This window comes from Ursus maritimus, unplaced genomic scaffold (assembly GCF_017311325.1).
Source record: "Ursus maritimus isolate PB19 unplaced genomic scaffold, ASM1731132v1 scaffold_2, whole genome shotgun sequence".
Taxonomy (NCBI): Eukaryota; Metazoa; Chordata; class Mammalia; order Carnivora; family Ursidae; genus Ursus; species Ursus maritimus.
Window position 1 is genome coordinate 7,620,711 of NW_024424452.1, and position 18,633 is coordinate 7,639,343.

The following is an 18,633-nucleotide window of genomic DNA, read 5'->3' on the forward strand; positions in this document are numbered from 1 at the left end:
TTTCCACATGACTGTGGTGGAGGAAGGGTCTGTGAGGTGGGTCTTGGGGGTGAAACAGGAGGGAGGGACAGAGGTGTGCGGGCGGTGGGGGGAGACTAGGGCTGCGTGCCCTGCAGAAAATGTCCAGAGGGGAGGGGAACCGAGGTCTGGCTGTTCTTTGGACAAAGCCGTTTGGGGGTGGCGTCTAGCCCTTTGGCTCCTGGGGAACCGGAGGAAAGACTTGCACTGTCCGTCTTCGCAGGAATCCAGGGCTAGCGGAAGGTGATGCTGAGGATTCTGATATTTCTAACGATGAGATTAATCACTGGATGCGGGCTAAGGATGGGGAATGTGGCTTCTTTGAAAGGGCAGACTGCCTGTGACCCTCGGGAGGCCTCCATCTTCTGCACAAGTCTATTTCCCAAAATGGCCTAGGGGTTACTATGGCAACTGAAGGTGGGGTCTGGGGGCCCAGGAGTTCAGAGCCCCATCCTAGCAAGAGTGGTCAGCTCACCTCAGCCTGAGGCCAAAGGGCAACTGTTCTGACCCCTCCTCCCAGGGTCCCGTGCCTCCCATGAGGCAGGTCCCTGCTTGGGGGTGGAGGCTGGGACAATCCTGCTTGGGCCCCAAGAAGGAAAGGAAGGCCATCAGCTGGGGTGAGGGTGGTCAGGATGGAAGACCCCAAGGGACAGGGGATGCCAAAGCGGGCAGGACACTGGGTTCTGTGCTTATTCTCTGAGATGACCCTTGCAGCCACCTACGTTTAAGGGATCGAGATCCCAGCTGGGTGGGGAAGGGCCCCCCCGGGGGGGGGGTGGCCCCCTACCAGGCTAGCTGCGGGGAGCAGCTCCCCGCTCCGGAGCTGGGCGTAGCAGGAGCGCTAACGGGATTCCAGGAGTTTTAGCCTGGGCTTCATGGGGCTCCCTGCTGCACACTGGCCCCCACTGGAGCTCCCTTCATCTCATCTTTGACCTTCTGCCTCTGTTATTCATCTGTGCCCTGTCCTCTTGACCTCTGCTCCTCCCCTCGGACAACTAAGGTCACTTATCTAGCCCAGATGTCTGGTTGGCAGGGGAAGGAGGTGGCCTGGGCCGGCATCCTCCGGATAGACCCCCTCCATCTTTGGCAGGACAGAGTCCCTCCCAGACCCCTCGGGTCGGCAAAACAGGGGTGATGGGTCATTGAGGGAGGGGACAGAGGATTCCAGAGTATTAGGGATTCCAGAAGAGGCTGGTACAGGTAGGAAATTGCAGATAGGATCTGAGGTTCCCCGAGCTGGGAAGGGCAGAAGCTGTGATTTGGGGTCCTGCACACAACAGGGGCAACCGAAGCAGAAACAGCAAGGCTGCCCCAGCTAAACAGCGCTGGCCCCTGCAGGTGTCCCTGGGGTTGGGCGGATTGGAAGGGAAGGAACAGAAGACGGCCACAAAGACTCGCAGGGGCTTGACCCCATTACCGTCTTCCTGTTTAGGAGGGAGAAGTTGGGGGAAGACACTCAGGTGGTTTCCCCTCCCCTTCCCAAGAGGCTGGGAGAACCTGCCTGGGCAGCACCTTGAAAGGGGGAATTGTCTTCCCAAGGACTCAGCCTGGAGTGTGTGACTGTGTGTGTGTGTGTGTGTGTGTGTGTGTGTACCCGTGGGGGGTCCACATCCCTCACTCCAGCTCCCTGCCCCTCCCCCACAGCCCATGCAGACTCTTCCCCCCATTGCCTCTAAACCAACCCCAGCTGTCAACATCTGGCCCACATCTGTCCCCATCTGAGTGGACCCTCACCCCAGCCGATGCCCCCCCCCCCCCAGTCATGGGGTCGCAGGGCAGGGCTTTAAGCTCAAGGCCTTCCCGGCCTCCCCTGGCCCCCTACCAGGGCTGGGGAACCAGGACAGGGGAGGGAGGGAGCAGCCCCACCCCGGAGGTGCCCCAGGCTCTTGGCAGAGCCATCTGGAGCCGTTAGAAGCAGCTGCCAATGACTCATCTCCCACTGCCCCCACCCCACCACCTCAAACACACCCTGGGACCGGGAACCAAGCCCGCAGCCCCCCACAGCCCTGTCTCCAGACCTCCAACCCCTCCTCCCTACCCAGTCTCCGCAGAAACCTAGTCCATCCCCCACTCCCAATCACCCCCAGGACTGCAACGCTTCCCATTTTCTTTTATTTATACAAAAAAAATTGTTTTAAATATAATTTAAGAACCCCTCCAAGCACCGGTGTCTGTCTCTGGTTTCCACCACCACCTCACCCCCCCACACCCCCTCATGGACACAGCTTGGGGCTACTTGGGGGCAGGAAAGTGTCTGGGAGTTGTGGTGGGACCAAGGCACTGTTCCGGAAACAGACACGACGATGAGTCCCTGTTTCACCCCGGGCGAAGGAGGCAATAATGAAACAGCCCCCCCCCCCAACACAGAAAGTTATGACGAGGACAGTAGAAAAACAAAACAACAAGAAACGACGACAAAAAAAGGGGGGGAAATAAGACCAAAACAAAAAATAAAACTCAAAAACCTTCAATATGAAGGCAGCAGATGGGGGAGGGGCATTTACAAGGGAAAATCGAGTTCGGGAAGACAGCAGCAAGGTCAGGGACATCCAGGTCCAATGATTCTGTCACTGGGCCACGATGCCCCTTCCCGCCTCCCGCCACAATCGGCGGGCCCGCTCCACTCCCGAGCTCACAGGCTAGTCACCCTCTTCTCTTTGGTCTGCAGGGCAGTGCATTGGCCCTTTGAGGTGAGGAGGGGCATGTGGGGCCCTAACTAGGGATCAGAGGGAGGCTGTGGGAATCGGGCCCAACCACCCCTGGGAAGCTGGCAGATGACAGGCGCTTCCTTTCCCTCTGGTCACACCCAATCCTGAGGGAAGGGCTTCCCGCCGCCCGGAGGGGCATGTGACGATTTCTACACTCCAATGGCAGAATCCTCAAATCCCATCTCTTCAAATTGCCAGCTCCCCACCCCCATGGGTTCAAAGTGCAATCCAGCGGGGCCCAGGTATGGTGGCCTCTTGGGTCCCCATCCGACTCTGCCCCGGAAGAATGGGATCTGCGTCCCCAGCTGGGAGTTGCTGCCGCTCCAAAGCCGTCGGGCCAGACAGGCAGGTGCAGGTCAGTACTGGGGGCTTGGTGCTCCCGACCCGCCTGGGGCTCCAGGCTTGGCCTGGGACTTCATGTGCTGGACACTGGCCAGGATTTTCTTCTGGTGTCCCGCCAGAGTGACTCCAATTCGGAGCAGGTCCCTGGGGAAGAAGGGAGAGCTAGGTGAGGCCATAGGGCTCCCAAGGGGAGGCTCAGCTCCAGACAGCACGCCCCGCCTCCGGACTGTCAGCCAATCAGGAAGGCTGGCAGGGGGAGAGCCACACGTCAGTAGTTGCCAACAGTTGCGGGCAGTTTCCAGAGGCTTTGGGAGCGGGCTGCAGTCCTTTTGCGCAGCTGCAGTAGAGGGTGGAGCAGGGCTGGCCAGAGATGGGAGGTGGGGGCTGCAGCTTGGGGCTCCAGCAAGGATTAGGAAAAGGCAGAGAATCAGGGAAGGGGAGGAATGGAAGAGAGAAATGCACACAAAATGAGGTTGGGGGAAGGGGCTGCAGAGATTGCTCTAGAGGAGAAAAGGAAAGTCAGAAGGAAAAGGCCTGAGAGAGGAAGAGCGGGTGGGGAGGAAGGGGCGGGGTGGGGTGAAAAACGAGCTGCCCCCCCTCCACCCGCCCCCATCCTGAGGCCTGGAGCCTGAGATAAGGGAAAACAGCAGAGGTGGGAAATGGAGAGCGGGGACCTGTGTCAGGGCGTTGCTGGAACAAGTCAGGGAGCAGGGAGGCCCATGACCTGCCCGCCGGGAGGCTGCCTCCCGCCCTCTGGTTCCAGATTTCTCTTCCTTCCACGTGTTAGTCAAACCTGGGCTGCGAAGAGAGCCTGGGAGGGAAAACGGGCAGGCAGAAAGGTGGAGAACCAGAGAGGCCAACTAGGGGAACACAGTGTTCGGGAGGCGTTGGAACCATAAAACCATTTAACATTAAAGCTGGAAATGATCTCTCAAACCCAGTCCAACCTTCTCCTTTTATGGGTGGGAAAGCAGCCAGAGTTGACACATTGTTAATGTGAGAGCAGGGTCTGGAATGTGGATAGATACCCATGGCAGGACAGGAGCAAGATGGCCCAGGGCTGAGGTGGCGCAAGGGGGTGAGGTGGTCACTGCTGGCCTGGAAGATTCCCTGGGCTCTCAGTCCCCAGAGCTGCTACTTTGGGGGTGCTCTAGGTAACAGCATTGGCACTAGGAGTTGCCCCCAAAGGTCCCTGCTGAACCGGCGGGCCTGACTCTGGTCCCCAGGTGCCCCTGACGCTGCTTGGCTCTCAACCGCCACCTCCAGCTCCTGCCACGACTTACTCTGCAGAGATCTGGCTGACCAGCTCGAAGGAGCCAAAGCCAGCGGCTGCGAAACTTTCTTCGTATCGTCCCATCTTGATGGCTCGAAGCCACTCGCCCACTGAGCCAAAAGCTGAGTAGTGAGGCTGCCGCTGATCCAGGAGTGGATGTGAGGCCCTGGAAGGCAAGGATGGGGAGGGGCGCACTGAGTTCCAGGGCTACGTCAGGGGCGGGGGGGCTTTTGAGCCCAGCCTTGGGGCAGCGGACGGGGACAATGGACAATCCCACATACCACCAGAGGGCCGGATATTTCTGAGGGGGAAGGGGGGGTTGGCAGGTGGTGGCAGAGTGCGGGAAGGAGGCCCACTCTCTGGGGTCCTCACCCGCTGTTCTCCCTGGCCACGATTTTGAGACTGGCCGGGTTCCGGATCATCTTGTCGAGGGCACTGACCACCTGGGGGAAGCGGGGCCGTGCATTCCGGTCCTTCTGCCAGCAGTCCAGCATGAGCTGGTGCAGGGAAGTGGGGCAGTCTGGGGGCGGGGGCAGCCGGTAGTCCTGTTCAATGGCATTGATCACCTGGAATGACAGGTAGAAGCACTGGGTGAGGATCTCCCGGGAGAACAAGGATGCCAAAGGACCCCCAGAAGATGGTGCCTTAGCAGATGCTGGGAGAGGTGCCACAGGCCCCGAGAACGGCAGATCCGGGGTCCTCCTGGCCGGGGCCGAAGCTGGCTGTGGCTTGATGCCCCAGCGGCTCCTGGGCCAAGATCTAGATGAGTAACTTCCCCACCCTGCCCTCCTTCTCCGTGTCCTTCTGTGACCAGACATGCTGTATCCAAGTCTTGGATACAAAGATCAACTCTACTTTGTGCTGCCCTCAAGGACCCAACAGTGACGAGCTCTCTGGGGACCCCACTCCCCACCCCATCTCCCCAGTGAGAGAACATTCCAGGAAAGCTTGGTAGGACCACAGGACACTTACATCCTGATTGCTCATGTCCCAGTATGGCCGCTCCCCAAATGACATGACCTCCCACATCACGATTCCGTAGCTCCAGGCGTCACTAGCAGATGTGAACTTCCGGAAGGCGATGGCCTCAGGGGCTGTCCATCGGATGGGAATCTTTCCACCCTAAAGGGGGGAGAGGAAAAGGTGAGCTGAGGGACTCACAGGGCCCAGGCATTCTGCCCCCCCCCCGCCTTTGCCTTTCCCCCAGGACTCCTTTCTTTCTGGGACTCAGACACACAGCTCCTCAACTCTGTTCTTCCCTGGACACTGGAGGTCCGGTTCCCTGACTGCCCCCCTCCACGGTCTGCGCATACATCCAGTCCCTTAATCGGAACGTCAATCCCTCCACCTCCCAGCTTTCCCACCTTCCCTCCCCACCTGGCCCTACGAACCGAGTTCAGCCACGGGTCCCCTGGCCTCACCAGAGAGCTCGTGTAGGTGGGATCAGAAGAGTTCTCCTCCAGGAACCGGGAAAGCCCGAAGTCGGACACCTTGCAGACAAGGTTACTGTTGACCAGGATGTTGCGGGCGGCCAGGTCTCGGTGCACGTAGCTCATCTCGGCAAGGTACCGCATGCCCGAGGCAATGCCCCGCAGCATGCCCACCAGCTGGATGACGGTGAACTGCCCATCGTTCAGCTGGAGATGGAACAAGGAGAGGGCGGTTAGGCCAGCTCGCCCGCCCTGCCCCCCGCCTTCCGCGCTCTGAACGGGATCTGCCACTCGAACACCCAGCTTACGCTCCCGTGCGGGGCAGGCTGACCTCCCAGGTAAGCCCTCTTCCTTTCTCTTACCCTGAGCTCTCTGCGCTGTCACCGCACTCACCCGACACGATGCTTAGGATTATAAGGAGGGGCGCCTGGGTGGCTCAGTCAGTGAGGGGTCTGACTCTTGATTTTGGCTCAGGTGATGAGCTCAGGGTCTGAGATCCAGCCCCGCAATGGACTCCGCGCTCAGCACAGAGTCTGCTTGAGGATTCTCTCTCCTTCTGCCTCTGCCCCCGCCCCCCCGCCATCGCCTGTTCTCGCTCGCTCTCTCTCTCTCAGATAAATCTTAAAAAAAAAAAAAAGGTTGTAAGGAGATTAACATTTTCTTCTATTTAGTCTAGTACAGAGCTTTACGTCCAGCACATACTCAACAAATGCTTTTGGTCTATTATGTTCATTTCATGGGACAGCAACAGAGTTCCGAACGGTCGGAGTGTGCTCGGGGCCACTCATCTACAGGTGCGGACGTGCTGTGATTTCGAGCAATCTTGCTCAGCCCTCTTGCACCAGCTGTGTGTAGCTTGTAAGAGAACAGTGAAAAACTGGGTGTGATCGATGACCACAGCCCCCAAACCACGACCTAAAGCTTGACCTTGACCTTGACAGAGTCTGCGCTCACCAGATAAGCTAGCCAGTCGCAGTGAAAGAATCCCATACTCTGGGTTCAGCAAGCATGCAGGGGCCCCTTGGCGGCCAAGCAGGGCCTGGGACAGAGTCCAAAACCTGAATTCTGAATCCACCCTCCACGCCTAGGGTACTAGGCCTTGAATCTCAGCTTGGGGCAACACCGCTGGCCAGATGGTCAGGGCAGACCCTGGAGTCTGATTCCCCTCTCCCTCACCTGCCACTTACAATCCACCAGCAGGTTCAGCCTCCAGAACGTGCCCCGGATCCAGTCACTTCTCCCTACCTGGCTACAATCCTCACCCACCAAAGGACTGCAAGTCTCCCCACTGGCTCCTGCTCCCCAGCACCACCAAAGGGAGCTCCTAAAATCACCCCTCTCCAGCTGAAATCCCTCCAAAGGATTCCCCTCGAACTTCTAATCAAACCCAAATTCCTTACTAAGGCCACAAGGCTCACGTGGTCTGCCCACCACGTACACAGAGATCTACCACTGTTCCTCTGCTCGGGCCAGTTTCCCCGGCCTTTCTGCCTTTTTTGTTTTTAAAGATTATTTATTTATGAGGGGGGGGGGAGGGGCAGAGGCAGAAGCAGACTCCCCACTAAGCAGAGAGCCCGACACGGGGCTCGATCCCAGGCCCTTGGCATCACGACCTGAGCTGGAAGCAGATGCTTAACTGACTGAGCCTGACCCAGGCACCCCTGACCTTTCTGCTTCTTGAACATGCAGGGTTCCTGCCTGCTCTGGTTCCCCCAATGGGCTTCTTGGCCATCTGCTCATGGTTGGCTTTCTCATCTACCCAAAAGTCATCTCTTCTAAAATAAATCCCCTTCCCCTCCCGGCAACTGGACCTTTGTCTGGTACCGACGGAACAGACCCTTGTGTCGACGGTGGAGGGTCTGGCTGTCATCACACTACCCCGGGGCCTGCCTTGGCTTCGCTCCTGATGACAGCCAGGTAGCCTATCTCTGGATGGGGTGCCGTGTGAGGTACGCAGCACCCCCGATGTAGGCCGGCTGTGGATATTTATTTTTGGACTTATCAAAACCTAAGATATATCTTCTCTTAACTAGAGAAATAAGCTAACTGTCCCCATAGGGAAGAGGCCAATAAATCCAGAAGGTGAGACACTCAAGGGGATAAGAGGCCCAACTTTTCATCATGTCAGGGTCACAACAAAGGACTGTCCTGGATGTCAAAGAGGCTCAAAAAATATAACCTCCGGGTGCCGTGCTTGATCCTGAACTGGATCCTGGCTCGGAGAAGCCAGGAGGAAGAGACATGCGGGGGGACAAGCAGGGACACGTGAATCGTGACCGGGTACTAGATCATCCACGGAACACGGAAGTGTCGTAATTCTGTCAAATGCAATGTTGTTTTGCTCTGCAGGAAAATGTTTTGATTTTTTAAAGAGGATGTACAGTAGTGTGCAGAGTGGAAAAAGAAAGTGATACCCAGTAAAACCCGTTAAAGGGACAACAATAAAATAAGGTTTTTCCCAGCATCTCAAGCCACTTCTCTAAACTGTTTGTTTTTTAAAAGCTTGTTTGTTTACTTGTCTCCTCCATTATTACGCTGTCGAGGGCACAGACGTTCATGGCTTTATTCCCAGGGTCTAGGACGGTGGCTGAGGCACCAGATGGCACTCAGGAAGCATTTGTCAAGAGGACGAATGACCACCCCTCCAAATCCTGGGTCTGCTGGCCCCACAGACGGGCCGTTTCCACCTGTGGCCACAGGAAAGGCCAGTCCCGTCCGGAGGGAGAACAAGGGGCACAGGGGGTGTGACGTGCGCCCCGCCATCTGTCCTGGTTTGAGCTCTTTGGCTGTGCCGGGGGAGCGCAGGAGGCCGCGGGAGGTCGGGGGGCAGGGGGCTCACCCGCAGGAAGGAGTCCAGGGCGCCGTTCTCCATGAACTCGGTGAGGATCATGACGGGTACGCTGTTGGTGACCACGCCCTCCAGGCGGATGATGTTGGGGTGCTCGAACTGGCCCATGATGGAGGCCTCACTCAGGAACTCCCGCCGCTGGCGCTCCGTGTAGCCCCCTTTCAGGGTCTTGATGGCCACACAGCTCTCTTTCTTCCCCGGGGCCTTGAGCCGCCCCCGGCACACCTCGCCAAACTCGCCTTCGGGAAGGACGCCGAGGGTCAGCCCTCCTCCGCCCGCTGTCTGGCCCTCCTTCCCCCTACTCCCCTGCACCCCCACCCCGGGTGCCCGTCTTTTCTCTCACCTGCGCCGATCACCTCCTCAATCTTGACATAGGAGACATCGATCTCTTTCGCAAATTCCCTCACAGCCTCATTAGGGTCTTCGTAAGTGAAGGGGTCGATGTAGACCTTAGTACCTGAGGAACCACACGGGGTCCCGTTAACCGAGAGGCAACCTCCCCTGCACTCCGAGGCCCGACTCTCCGCTCACCGCGCTTGCCCCAGCCCCGTGTCCCTCAGCACAGGCCTACCCACCGTGCCCGATGAGATACTGTCCGTGCTTGTCCGAGTACTCGGCTTCCCTCCCGTTGCTCTGCTTCCTGTGGCCGAGGGGAAAGAAAAGGGAAACGGAATCACCCTTCTCTGTTTCCAGAGGGAAGGGAGGCTTGCCTGGAGCAAGAGGGGAGGTGGCCGTCTACGCGGGCCTCCCCAAGGGCCTCCGGTTGCCCAGCGCGCTCACCTGAGACAGAGAACAGCGATGACAATGACCACCAGGACCAGCACCACACCCACGACGGCCGTGCCTGCGATCAGGGCCAGCTGCTCCCGCCAGCTCTCGTTCTCTGGGGGAGAAAAACTGCGATCAGAAGAAGCCCATGGGCCCCGGGGACCCCACCCCAGCCTCAAGGCATGAGCTGTGTTCCCCTGAGAACAGGCCCCCAGCAGTGTGGCAGGTGCGGGGAAGCACAGTGGTTTCCAAATTGCTTTCCTCCGGCGCGGGCTCCTCCGAAGTCCCTCAGGGTAAGGGAGGAAGTTTCCCAACCTCGTTACAGCGAGAGCGGGTTTGATTTTGTTCAGTTATAAATTCTGGTGGCCAGAGAAGGCCCCCAGGGCTAAGAATGAAAAGGTGTGTAGCCAAAACGTGGAAATAACCCAGATGTCCGTCAACAGATGCAAGAATAAAACATACTATCGCTATTATTATAATTTAAGAAAAAGAAAAAAAAAAAACAAAAAAAACACGTACTATCACTATACAAGCGAATATCAACACGAACACCCCCCCCCCACACGGATGAACCTTGCGAACGTTGTGCCGACGGAGGAAGCCCGTCACAAGAGGCCGTGTGACGTAGGACCCCATTTGTATGACTGCCCAGAACAGGCAAACCCGCAGAGACAGAAGGTAAGGTAGTGTCTGCCGGGAGCTGGGGGGGATTGAAAGGGCATCTTTTTTGGAAGCTGAAACGTTCTAAAATTAATCGTGGTAATGGTTGCACAACTCTAGACACACTAAAAGCCACGGAACTGTACTCTGTTTAAAGGGTGAATTGTATGGTATGTGAATCATGTCTCAAACCGTTAAAAGGTTTAGAAAGCCACTGGGCCCACAAAGCATATTACAACGAACAGGTGTCCGGGCGCCCGGGTGACTCGGGGTTAAGCGTCTGCCTTCGGCTCAGGTCATGATCCCAGGGTGCTGGGATCGAGCCCTGCATGGGGACTCCTGTTCAGCGAGGAGTCCGCTTCTCCCTCTCCCTCTGCTCCTCCCCCCTGCTCATGCTTGCACTCTAATGAATTAAAAAAAAAAAATCTTAAAAAAAAAAAAAAGGAACAGGTGTCACCTCAGTTAATCTTTGGAGCCCTGGGGGAGAGGCCTCGTGATAGTTCCAATTTGGGGAGGAGAGAAGGGGCTTAAGGGTCAGGCTTTTGCTGAGAGTCACGCAGCTGGAAAGCCACTGGGCAGGTCTTCCCTCCCAGCTGTTGGTTTTGGCTTCTGTAGCTGATGCTCTCCTCACTAGGCCAAAATGCCTCGTGGTTGACAGAGAGGAGCACGGGAGTGTGACCTTAGGGGTCCTTCGAGGGCACAGGCAAGGTCTCCCGCGCAATGGAGGGGCACCACCCCTGCCCGCGCCCTGCTCCCCAGGCTCACCGTCCAGCTGGGTCTGGCTGTGGTGCTCCTGGCCGAAGGGCCCGTAGCCAGCCTCGGAGCGTGCCCGCACCTGGACCAGGTAGCTGGCTCCCCGCTTCAGCCCCCGCAGCTCTGCCCAGTTTTCCGACGTCTTCAGGAACCGCACGCTGCTGGGGCCCTCTGTGCCCTGTGCAGGAGAAGGAGGGGCTGGCCGTAAGCCAGGGGCCCTGGGTTTCCACTGCTCTTCCCTCCTCTCTCCCCCCACCCTGCGCCCCCATCACTTGCATCATGGTGCCACTGTGTGGCAGGTGGGGCCTCTGAGCTCATTTACGTATGCACTGTGCTCTGTGCTTGGCTTTCATGATTACAGCGTTTAACCCCTGCTGCATTTCTGTGGGGTCAGTACCATTTTTGTAACCGTTCTACATTGGGGATATTGAACTCAGAGAGGCCAAGGGGCTGGCCCAAGGTCACACAGCTAGTACTTGGCACAGCTGGACCTCAAACGCTTCTCAGGTCCCTATAATTCAGCCAGCCCCCAAAACATGTCCCACTGTCCCCCCCAAACCCCTAGGGGTGCATGGGGTGCGTCCTGGTCTCACCTTCTCGTGGTACTTGACCTCGTAGTCCAGCACGGCCCCGCTGGGTGCCCGGGGAACAGCCCACGCCAGGCTCAAGCTGCTGGGTGATGACCGTGTCACCCGGATGTCGGACACGGGGGGCGGTACTGTGAGGGAGAGGACACGTTAGGGTTTTTGCACATGGCAGGTCTGGCCCTTAACTTTCCCAGCTCTGCCTCTGCTGGCCACACGTGTCTCAGACCTCCAGCTGGTTCAAGGGCTCCCTCTGAACCTCTCTGCCCCGTCCTGAAGTCTGCACTTCTTTTCACTCCGTCTGCCACCCACCCTGCAAGTCCTGACCTTCCATGTTGCCCGGCGACCCCAGGGCCCTGCCACTGCCTTTTCCCCTTCAGGCCTTTAGGCTGCCCACCTCCCTCCCGGCCGGCCACTGGCTCCCCGTCTCACCCTCACGGTCGGTGGTGACATTCACAGCCTCAAACGGGACGGGCCCGGTGGCTAAAGAGGACACCCCGTTCAAGGCGGTGACCTCGAAGGTATAGGTGAAATCTGGACGCAGCCCGCGAACTGCTACCCAGGGCTCCACAAGGTCCCGGGGGCCAGGGTCGAAGGTCAGGTCTCCTCCGCAGGGCGTGCAGGACCCCCCGGGGCGGCACTCCCTGCAGCGCAGCGCGTAGGTGAGATCCTCTCGGCCCCCAGACTCGAGGGGGGCACTCCACTCCAGGCGCAGGGAAGAGCCGTTCAGACGGGGAACCACACTTCTTGGAGCAGAGGGTGGCGCTGCGGGACACGAGGGAGTCAGAGGCTGACCCGATCCTCAAGGAGGGACAGCGGGGCACCCAGGCAGCCTCAGACTTCTTGTCCTGGCTGGGCACCAGCAGGCCAGGGCCAAGAGGAGGAAGGCCGGGGAGGCTGCAGTGGGTGACCCCCTGCCACCCCAGGGGTCACCGGTCACTTACCAGTACAGGGTGCACCCCGGAAGTCCGTGCGGGCCCGGAAGTACCCGTTGCGGCACTGGCAGACGGGTGAGCCAATGGTGCTGGAGTGGCTGTTGGCTGGGCACGGCTGGCAGGACCCCTCGCCAGACAAGGGCTTGAAGGTGCCTTGGGCGCAGGCTGAAAGAGACCCGTTCACCAAGAACATGAATCAAAAACTGCTCTCAAGCAGCTGCTCTCAAGGTCGCATGGAGCGCAAAGTGGGGAGCAGGGAGGAAAGAGCTCAGAAACCGAACATCTGAAAGAGGAGACCCTCCCTTCAGATCAGGGACTCTAAGCTTCGTTAACTTCAACACCCCCCACCCCCCACCAAACACCTGTGGCGGTCTGATCAAACCCGCAGACCCCTGCTCACAAGTATGTTTTTAAATGCACATCACGAGGGCGCCTGGGGGGCTCAGTCAGTGGAACATCTGCCTTCGGCTCAGGTCATGACCTCAGGGTCCCAGGATCAAGCCCCGGGTCGGGGTCTGCTGAGCGGGGAGTCTGCCCTCCCTCTCCCTCTGCCCCTCCCCCTGCTCGTGCATATTGTCTCTCTCATATAAATAAATAAAATATTAAAAATAAATAAATAAACGCACACCACAAAACACACGGGATCACAAAGGAAACCAAGTGAATTGAAATACAATGATCAAAACATGAGGAAAGCAAGTTTGTGCCCCAGAAATGTGTGCGTTTCTTTATTTACAAGATAGAGAGGCAGGTCTAACGGCCCCTGGAATACTGAGGATGTGATGGGCAAAAAAGAGCATTTCGACATTCTTGCATCATCTGGAACAGGCTGGGAAAATAGCCATGATTCGAAGGACATGCAAGTCTCAGGTCCTGCTGTGACCGCTGGGCTCTGTCACTGTCATTCCACATGCAAGGCCCAATTTCAGGTGGAGATGAGTGACGGTAAGGTCATTTTTTTCTCTCTACAGAAGTTCACAGACCCTTTACGTTCTAGCTACAAAACCCGGGTTTTGAACGCCCGTTCTGGAGAAACAGCTGAGTGAGAATTCAGGATCAGGAAGTCAGAGAAAACCCATACTGAGCATGAAATAGAGACCATGATGCCTTTGTCTTCAGAGCCCAACGAGGCCTCCCCATCCTGAGGACAGCCCTGCACCCCTCGTCCAGAAAGGTGTTAGACACAGTTAGGAGAAAGAGGGTGCAAGAGCTCGGACCCATGCTGGGGCTCTGAAAACAGGCCCTCTGAGTGCCCCTGAGAACGAAGAATGTTCAAAATGGAAATATAAGTGGGTGCAAGAGCGGGGCATAGGACCCTCCCTGCGTGGATGGGCAAGCTTTCTGGAAGAGACGCCAGCCCTCACCTCGGCACCTGGTGTTCCCCTCAGCGGCCTCGAACCCTGGAGCACAGCTGCACCCCGTGACCGGCTGCTCGGCCCACTGGCCATCCTCCCGGCAGTAGAGGCTGGGGCTGGGGCCGGGGGTAGGGACGGCGTCAGCCACACAGCTCCCTGCCACGGGCACCACGAGCTCCCGAGGCACGGTCTCCGGGAAGTGGGTGAGGTTCACGGTCAGCTGGGCGCACTTCTTGTAGAAGAGATGCAGGGAAAGCAGAGCCATGCAGGCACCCTGGTCCTGGAAGGCCAGGTAGAAGCCAGCCTTGGTGAGCGGACCCAGACGCAGCGTCTTGACGTTCACCTTGCCGGTTGCCTCGGCCCCAGGGCGCTTCCGGGTCAAATGCTCAGCGGCCACTGTGTCCACCTGCCAGGTGAGGGAAGAGACTCGTTGCCGCGGTCCTCCACTCCCCAAGGACCAGGTAGGTGAACTACTTTCTTCTTCCCAGCTCACCCTCTCCCTGACCGCCTCAGCTCCTGTTCCAGAGCCTTCTCTCTACCTTCCCCAGCGTGCACTTTCCTGCAGGCCCCAAGATTACCCTTTAACGCTTGCTGAGCTCCTATGATGCATTGAGCCTCTGTCCCGTACCCCCTTTCTGTTCATTCACTCATCCTACAGACATTTATCAACTATCGTCCCAGGGGAGTTGAAGCTCCCGAGACAAGTAGGAATCGGGTAGCAGACCCAGAGAGAGGGCATTCTGGGGGGAGGCATCAGCTGACACAAAGGAGGGGTCTCTGAAGGGCAAGGTGGACTCAGATCGGAGAACGTGGGATGTGGCAGAGGGCAGTCCAGACGACCACCCAGAGGGGCCAGGACATAGCAGACCACCTTCTTCCCTCCCCGGACCCAAGCCTCCTGCTTCCAGGCCCCAGTGCCCCCGCCCAGGGCCCTAGAAGCTCGTCCACTGCTCCTCAGCCATGCCGGCCGGCGGTGGGTCCCCAGGCACCCGGGTACCTTGATGTAGGGGTTCTCCATCCAGGCTGGCGTGAAGGCTGTGGCCGTGTCAGCATCGCTCTCGAAGTAGAAGACGGTGAAGGTCTCCTTGCAAGAGCGTCCGGCCCGCGACAGCGAGAGGCACTCGAGCATGGTGAAGCGAAGCGTGGCGTACACGTGGACGGCTCCTCGGCGCGGGACCCAGCCGGTGCGCAGCCAGTGGGCCAGGCCCGGCGTGCGCTGCAGGTCGCACACCTCATAGGTCCGGACGCTGTGCTGCTCCTCGTCCAGACCACTCAGCTCCTCCCACTGTGGGGAGAAGGGGGTCAGCTTGGGGGTGACGGTCGGTGGGAGGATGTCTGTCGTATAGCAAGGAGGGGCCGGAGGGAGGCGACCTCTGAGAGCAAGGGCTCAGAGGACATGTGCCCCAGCTGCTGGGATGTGGGGGGCTGGGGGCGTGCCCAGCAGGCCAGCACAGGCACACCCTTGTCCCTCCTCCTTGGGGGTCCCTCCAAGCCCTGGCTCCCGGGCCCAGCTCTTACCTGCCCCTCCACCTGAGGGAACGTGACCCACTTCAGATCGGCAGTTTCCAGTTTTGTGTTCAACAGGGTCTCTAAGACAGACAGACAGACAGATGATCAACACTGGGGGAGACACCAGGAGGACCAGATCCCTGGGAACTGACGGAGGCAGGTGGGTCCTCTTAGCTCCAAGCTGGTGGGTGGAATTGGGGCCAACTGAGAGGAAAGATAAAGAGGGGGGCAAGCCCTGCCCTCTGCTGCCCCCTTTCTTGCTGTTTCTGAGTGCCAACCCCACCCCTCACAGCTGGCAGCCACCGGGCTGCCCCTCGGGACTCCCAGATCTAGGCCTCTGAGAACCGCTGTGCCCTGAGGAGAGGGGAAGGAGGCCAAACAGCTCAGGCAGGGTTAAACTAGAGCCCTGACCTGGCCTGACCAGAGGAGGGAGGAGGGCAAAGAAGCGTAGGCACTGGGATACCCCTCCTTCCTGGCCCTGCCTCCCTGCCACTCCACTGTCTGGCCCCAAATCCAAAGCCGCTGCTTCCCTCTCCCCAACTCCACTCCCCTCTGCCAGGCCCACACCCCCTTTTCAGACCAAACCCTCCAGTCCTTCAGATCCCTGAGGGTGGTACTCGGCTCCTAAGGCCCAGTCCTGCCGCCCGCGCCCCCTGCCCCCACCCCAAGAGCTCTCCCTGCTGTCAGAAGAGGAAGTGCTAGAGGCCAGGACGCTTGGGTTCCCGCCCTGGTCCCTGCCTGCAGAGGCCTCACATCTGGATTTGGTTACTGGAAGGAAAATGGGAGGAGATTTTTAGGGGTGTGTGTATGGAGGGGTGAACACACCTGGCTCTGCTCTGGTCTCAGGGGAGGGGCGTCGAGGGAGGGGTGGGGCTCTGGCGGAAAGGGGGATTAGGAGAAACATCACAGCCCCTGGCAGTGGAGGGTGGAGGGAGCGTAGGGGAATCCCCCGGGGAGGGCAGGGCCATGTGGGGGGCCCCCAGGAGAGCCAGCAGCACACCTGGGACCAGGTTCCCCCAGCCTCCCTCCCCTCTCCCGCTCCTGCTCCGTGGGGGCTGCAGGAGAGAAGGGAAGAGAAGGTGGGTGGGTGGGGCAGCCTCCTCTCAGGGACCAAGTGATGTCCACCCGAGGGCAAGGGGTCAGGCGGGACCCCAGCCAGGCCAAGGTGAGGCCTGGGCCCCCCAGGGGTGGCAGGAGCCAGCCCGGCAAGCTGGGGACAGGATGCCCGGGTTCTGGGAAGGGGGTGGATAGAGGCTGCCGTCTCCACCCTCCATTGTTTCAGCCTGGATAGTGTTTTCCTGTCTCCAATTTACACACTGTCTGTTTCAGGGCTGTCCTCCACACGCTCTGGAGCGACTCACTTTCTCTCCTCCTATCTCGGGCTCAGACAGCCTGCCTCGATCTGTCAGTTCTTCTGCCTCTCACCTCTCTCCCCCGCCCTCTGTCCACCTCCCTTTCTGAATGTCGCCATCCCTCCTCTCTTTTCCACCTCCCACCTTTCACCTTCGTGGGGGCATGGGGCTGCGGGCAGGTTATTTAACGCCTCTTTAAGCCTCAGTTTCCCCATCCGTAAAATGGGGGCAAAAATCCCTCCCACCACAGGGCTGTTGGGAAGGTGAAAATGTAAAGCGCAGGTCTCGGGCTTGGAAAACACTTAGGTTAGCAGCATAGAAGCAGTCCCCCTTTCTCCTTCGCCTCTTCCCCTCCCTCTCACACTTTGCCCTGGGGGGGACTCTCCCCACTTTGCCTGCCTTCCTCCCAGTTCTTTCCCCTTCTGTCTCCAAGCCGGGCAAGGGTCTCCTCTCCCTATCCCCAGACCGTGATCCCCAGCCCAGAGCAGCACTGCCCAGCCTGGGGGAGAGGGGTTTCTAACGGCCTTTAATTCTTCCTCCTCAGTAGCCCCCCCCCCGACCCACCCCCCCAGAGACCCCTTTGATTCCAAGCAGTGAAGGCGGGGAAGGAGGCACCTCACTGAAAGGAGATTAGGGCTGTAGGAGGAGGGTTTATAGGGCTCTTGGCTCCCCCACCAGGGGGGTGAGGGGAGGGAAGAGACTCATGGATGAAGAAACATTTGGGGGGAGCACAGAAAAGTCAGGAATTCAGAGAGATGGGTAGTTAGGCTAAGTTCAGGTGCCACTGGGCCGTGAAGGTCAGTTTCTGCTGGTCTTTAGGGTTGGAGAAAGGGACTCAGGCAAGACTAGTGCAAGGCTGGGGGCCTAGACAGCATTTAAAGGGCCGGGGTGCAGCCTGGGGAAACGGGGGGGGGGGCTCACTGCCCCAGAGGCAGTGGCTTTGGGAGAGATCTGGGTGTTTGGACAGTGAGCGCAGAAGGTGGCCGTCCTACCAGAGGCCCCGGGAACTGCAGGATCAAGGTGTGAAACGCTGAGGAATTGGGGGTGGGGGCAGGTTTCTGGCCTAGCACAAAGTTCTGCCTTGTCTGCAGCTGTTCCTTCAGAAACGTTTCCTCATGTTTGGCAGAGGTGGGAAGAGGGACAGAAACTTTGGAAAGACTGGTGTAGGGAGAAAGGGAAAGGCTGCCAAAGGCGTACCGAATCAGGGCTAAGAGTCTGGGAAGCTGGGGCAGGGGCACATCCCGGGACGGAGCTCCACTCCTTCTCTTTTCCAAACAAAAGAAAACTCCACTCCCCGCTGGGCCGCCTCCTCCCCGCCCCCCTCCCGGTCTAGCACTATTGGTCCGAAGTGCTCGGGGTTGGGGTGCCGGGCTAGGGGCAGAGAGGCCGGCCCCTTCACGCCAAGGCCCAACTTTGGGGGCCCCTGGAGTGCCGGGGTGCCCCCTGGGAAACTCACCTTCTAAGGCGGCGGCGAGCGAAGCCCAGCAAAGCAGAGCCCGGAGTTCCATGGCGCCGCCTCTTTCGGATTGGATCCGATCCGAGTTTGGGGGGCACTAGCCCCCCCAGGTCTGACCCCCCCTGAGACGGCAGACGCCGACTCCCCACGCGGGACTCTCGGTCGGGGCCCTCAGCGCGGGCCCATGCGGGCGCGCCCCGCACCGGCACCGGGCGGCGGCGCCCAGGTGTAGCCCCGCGTCCCCGCCGCGCGCGCAGGCGGGCGGGGGGCGTCTTCGCACCGGCTGCGCCGGGCGGGCGCAGAGCTAGAAGTGGCTGGAGTCGGGGTCCCTCCGGGGCCTCGGGGTCCCGCCCCAGCTGGCTGGGGGTGGGCCGGCCGCTCACGGTCTCCCCCCCTCCCTGGAGTGTAGCTGCTCGCGCCGCCGGGCCGAGAGCGCACCGTGCCGGCCGGGAGGGTGGGAGCCGAGCGGGAACGGAGCGGGAGGGAGGGAGACTGCGGCGCGGGGTCGGGCGAGCTGGGGCTGGGCCGGGTTGGGACTGGGCCGGGCGGCGCCTAGCCGGGGAGGGAGGGGCGCGAGGGGGGCGGGGGAGCTCCCCCCTCCCCCAGCCCGGGCTCGGCGTGGGGGCCGGGGCGCGCTGATTG

General features: G+C 59.5%; 1 protein-coding gene across 1 annotated transcript; it reads right to left on the reverse strand.

Moving 5' to 3' along the window:
• Positions 1-2,469: 2,469 nt before the first annotated feature.
• Positions 2,470-18,090, reverse strand: EPHB4 (EPH receptor B4). Its single transcript, XM_040634871.1, has 17 exons — positions 17,992-18,090; positions 15,193-15,263; positions 14,672-14,959; positions 13,684-14,080; positions 12,329-12,484; positions 11,817-12,149; positions 11,394-11,518; positions 10,813-10,978; positions 9,400-9,502; positions 9,195-9,259; positions 8,963-9,076; positions 8,611-8,858; positions 5,763-5,978; positions 5,314-5,463; positions 4,714-4,907; positions 4,352-4,507; positions 2,470-3,212 (listed from the first exon to the last, which is right to left on the reverse strand). The coding sequence occupies exons 1-17, from the start codon at positions 18,041-18,043 to the stop codon at positions 3,083-3,085; spliced, it is 2,964 nt and encodes a 987-aa protein (XP_040490805.1). The 5' UTR covers positions 18,044-18,090; the 3' UTR covers positions 2,470-3,082.
• Between the last annotated feature and the right edge of the window lie 543 nt (positions 18,091-18,633).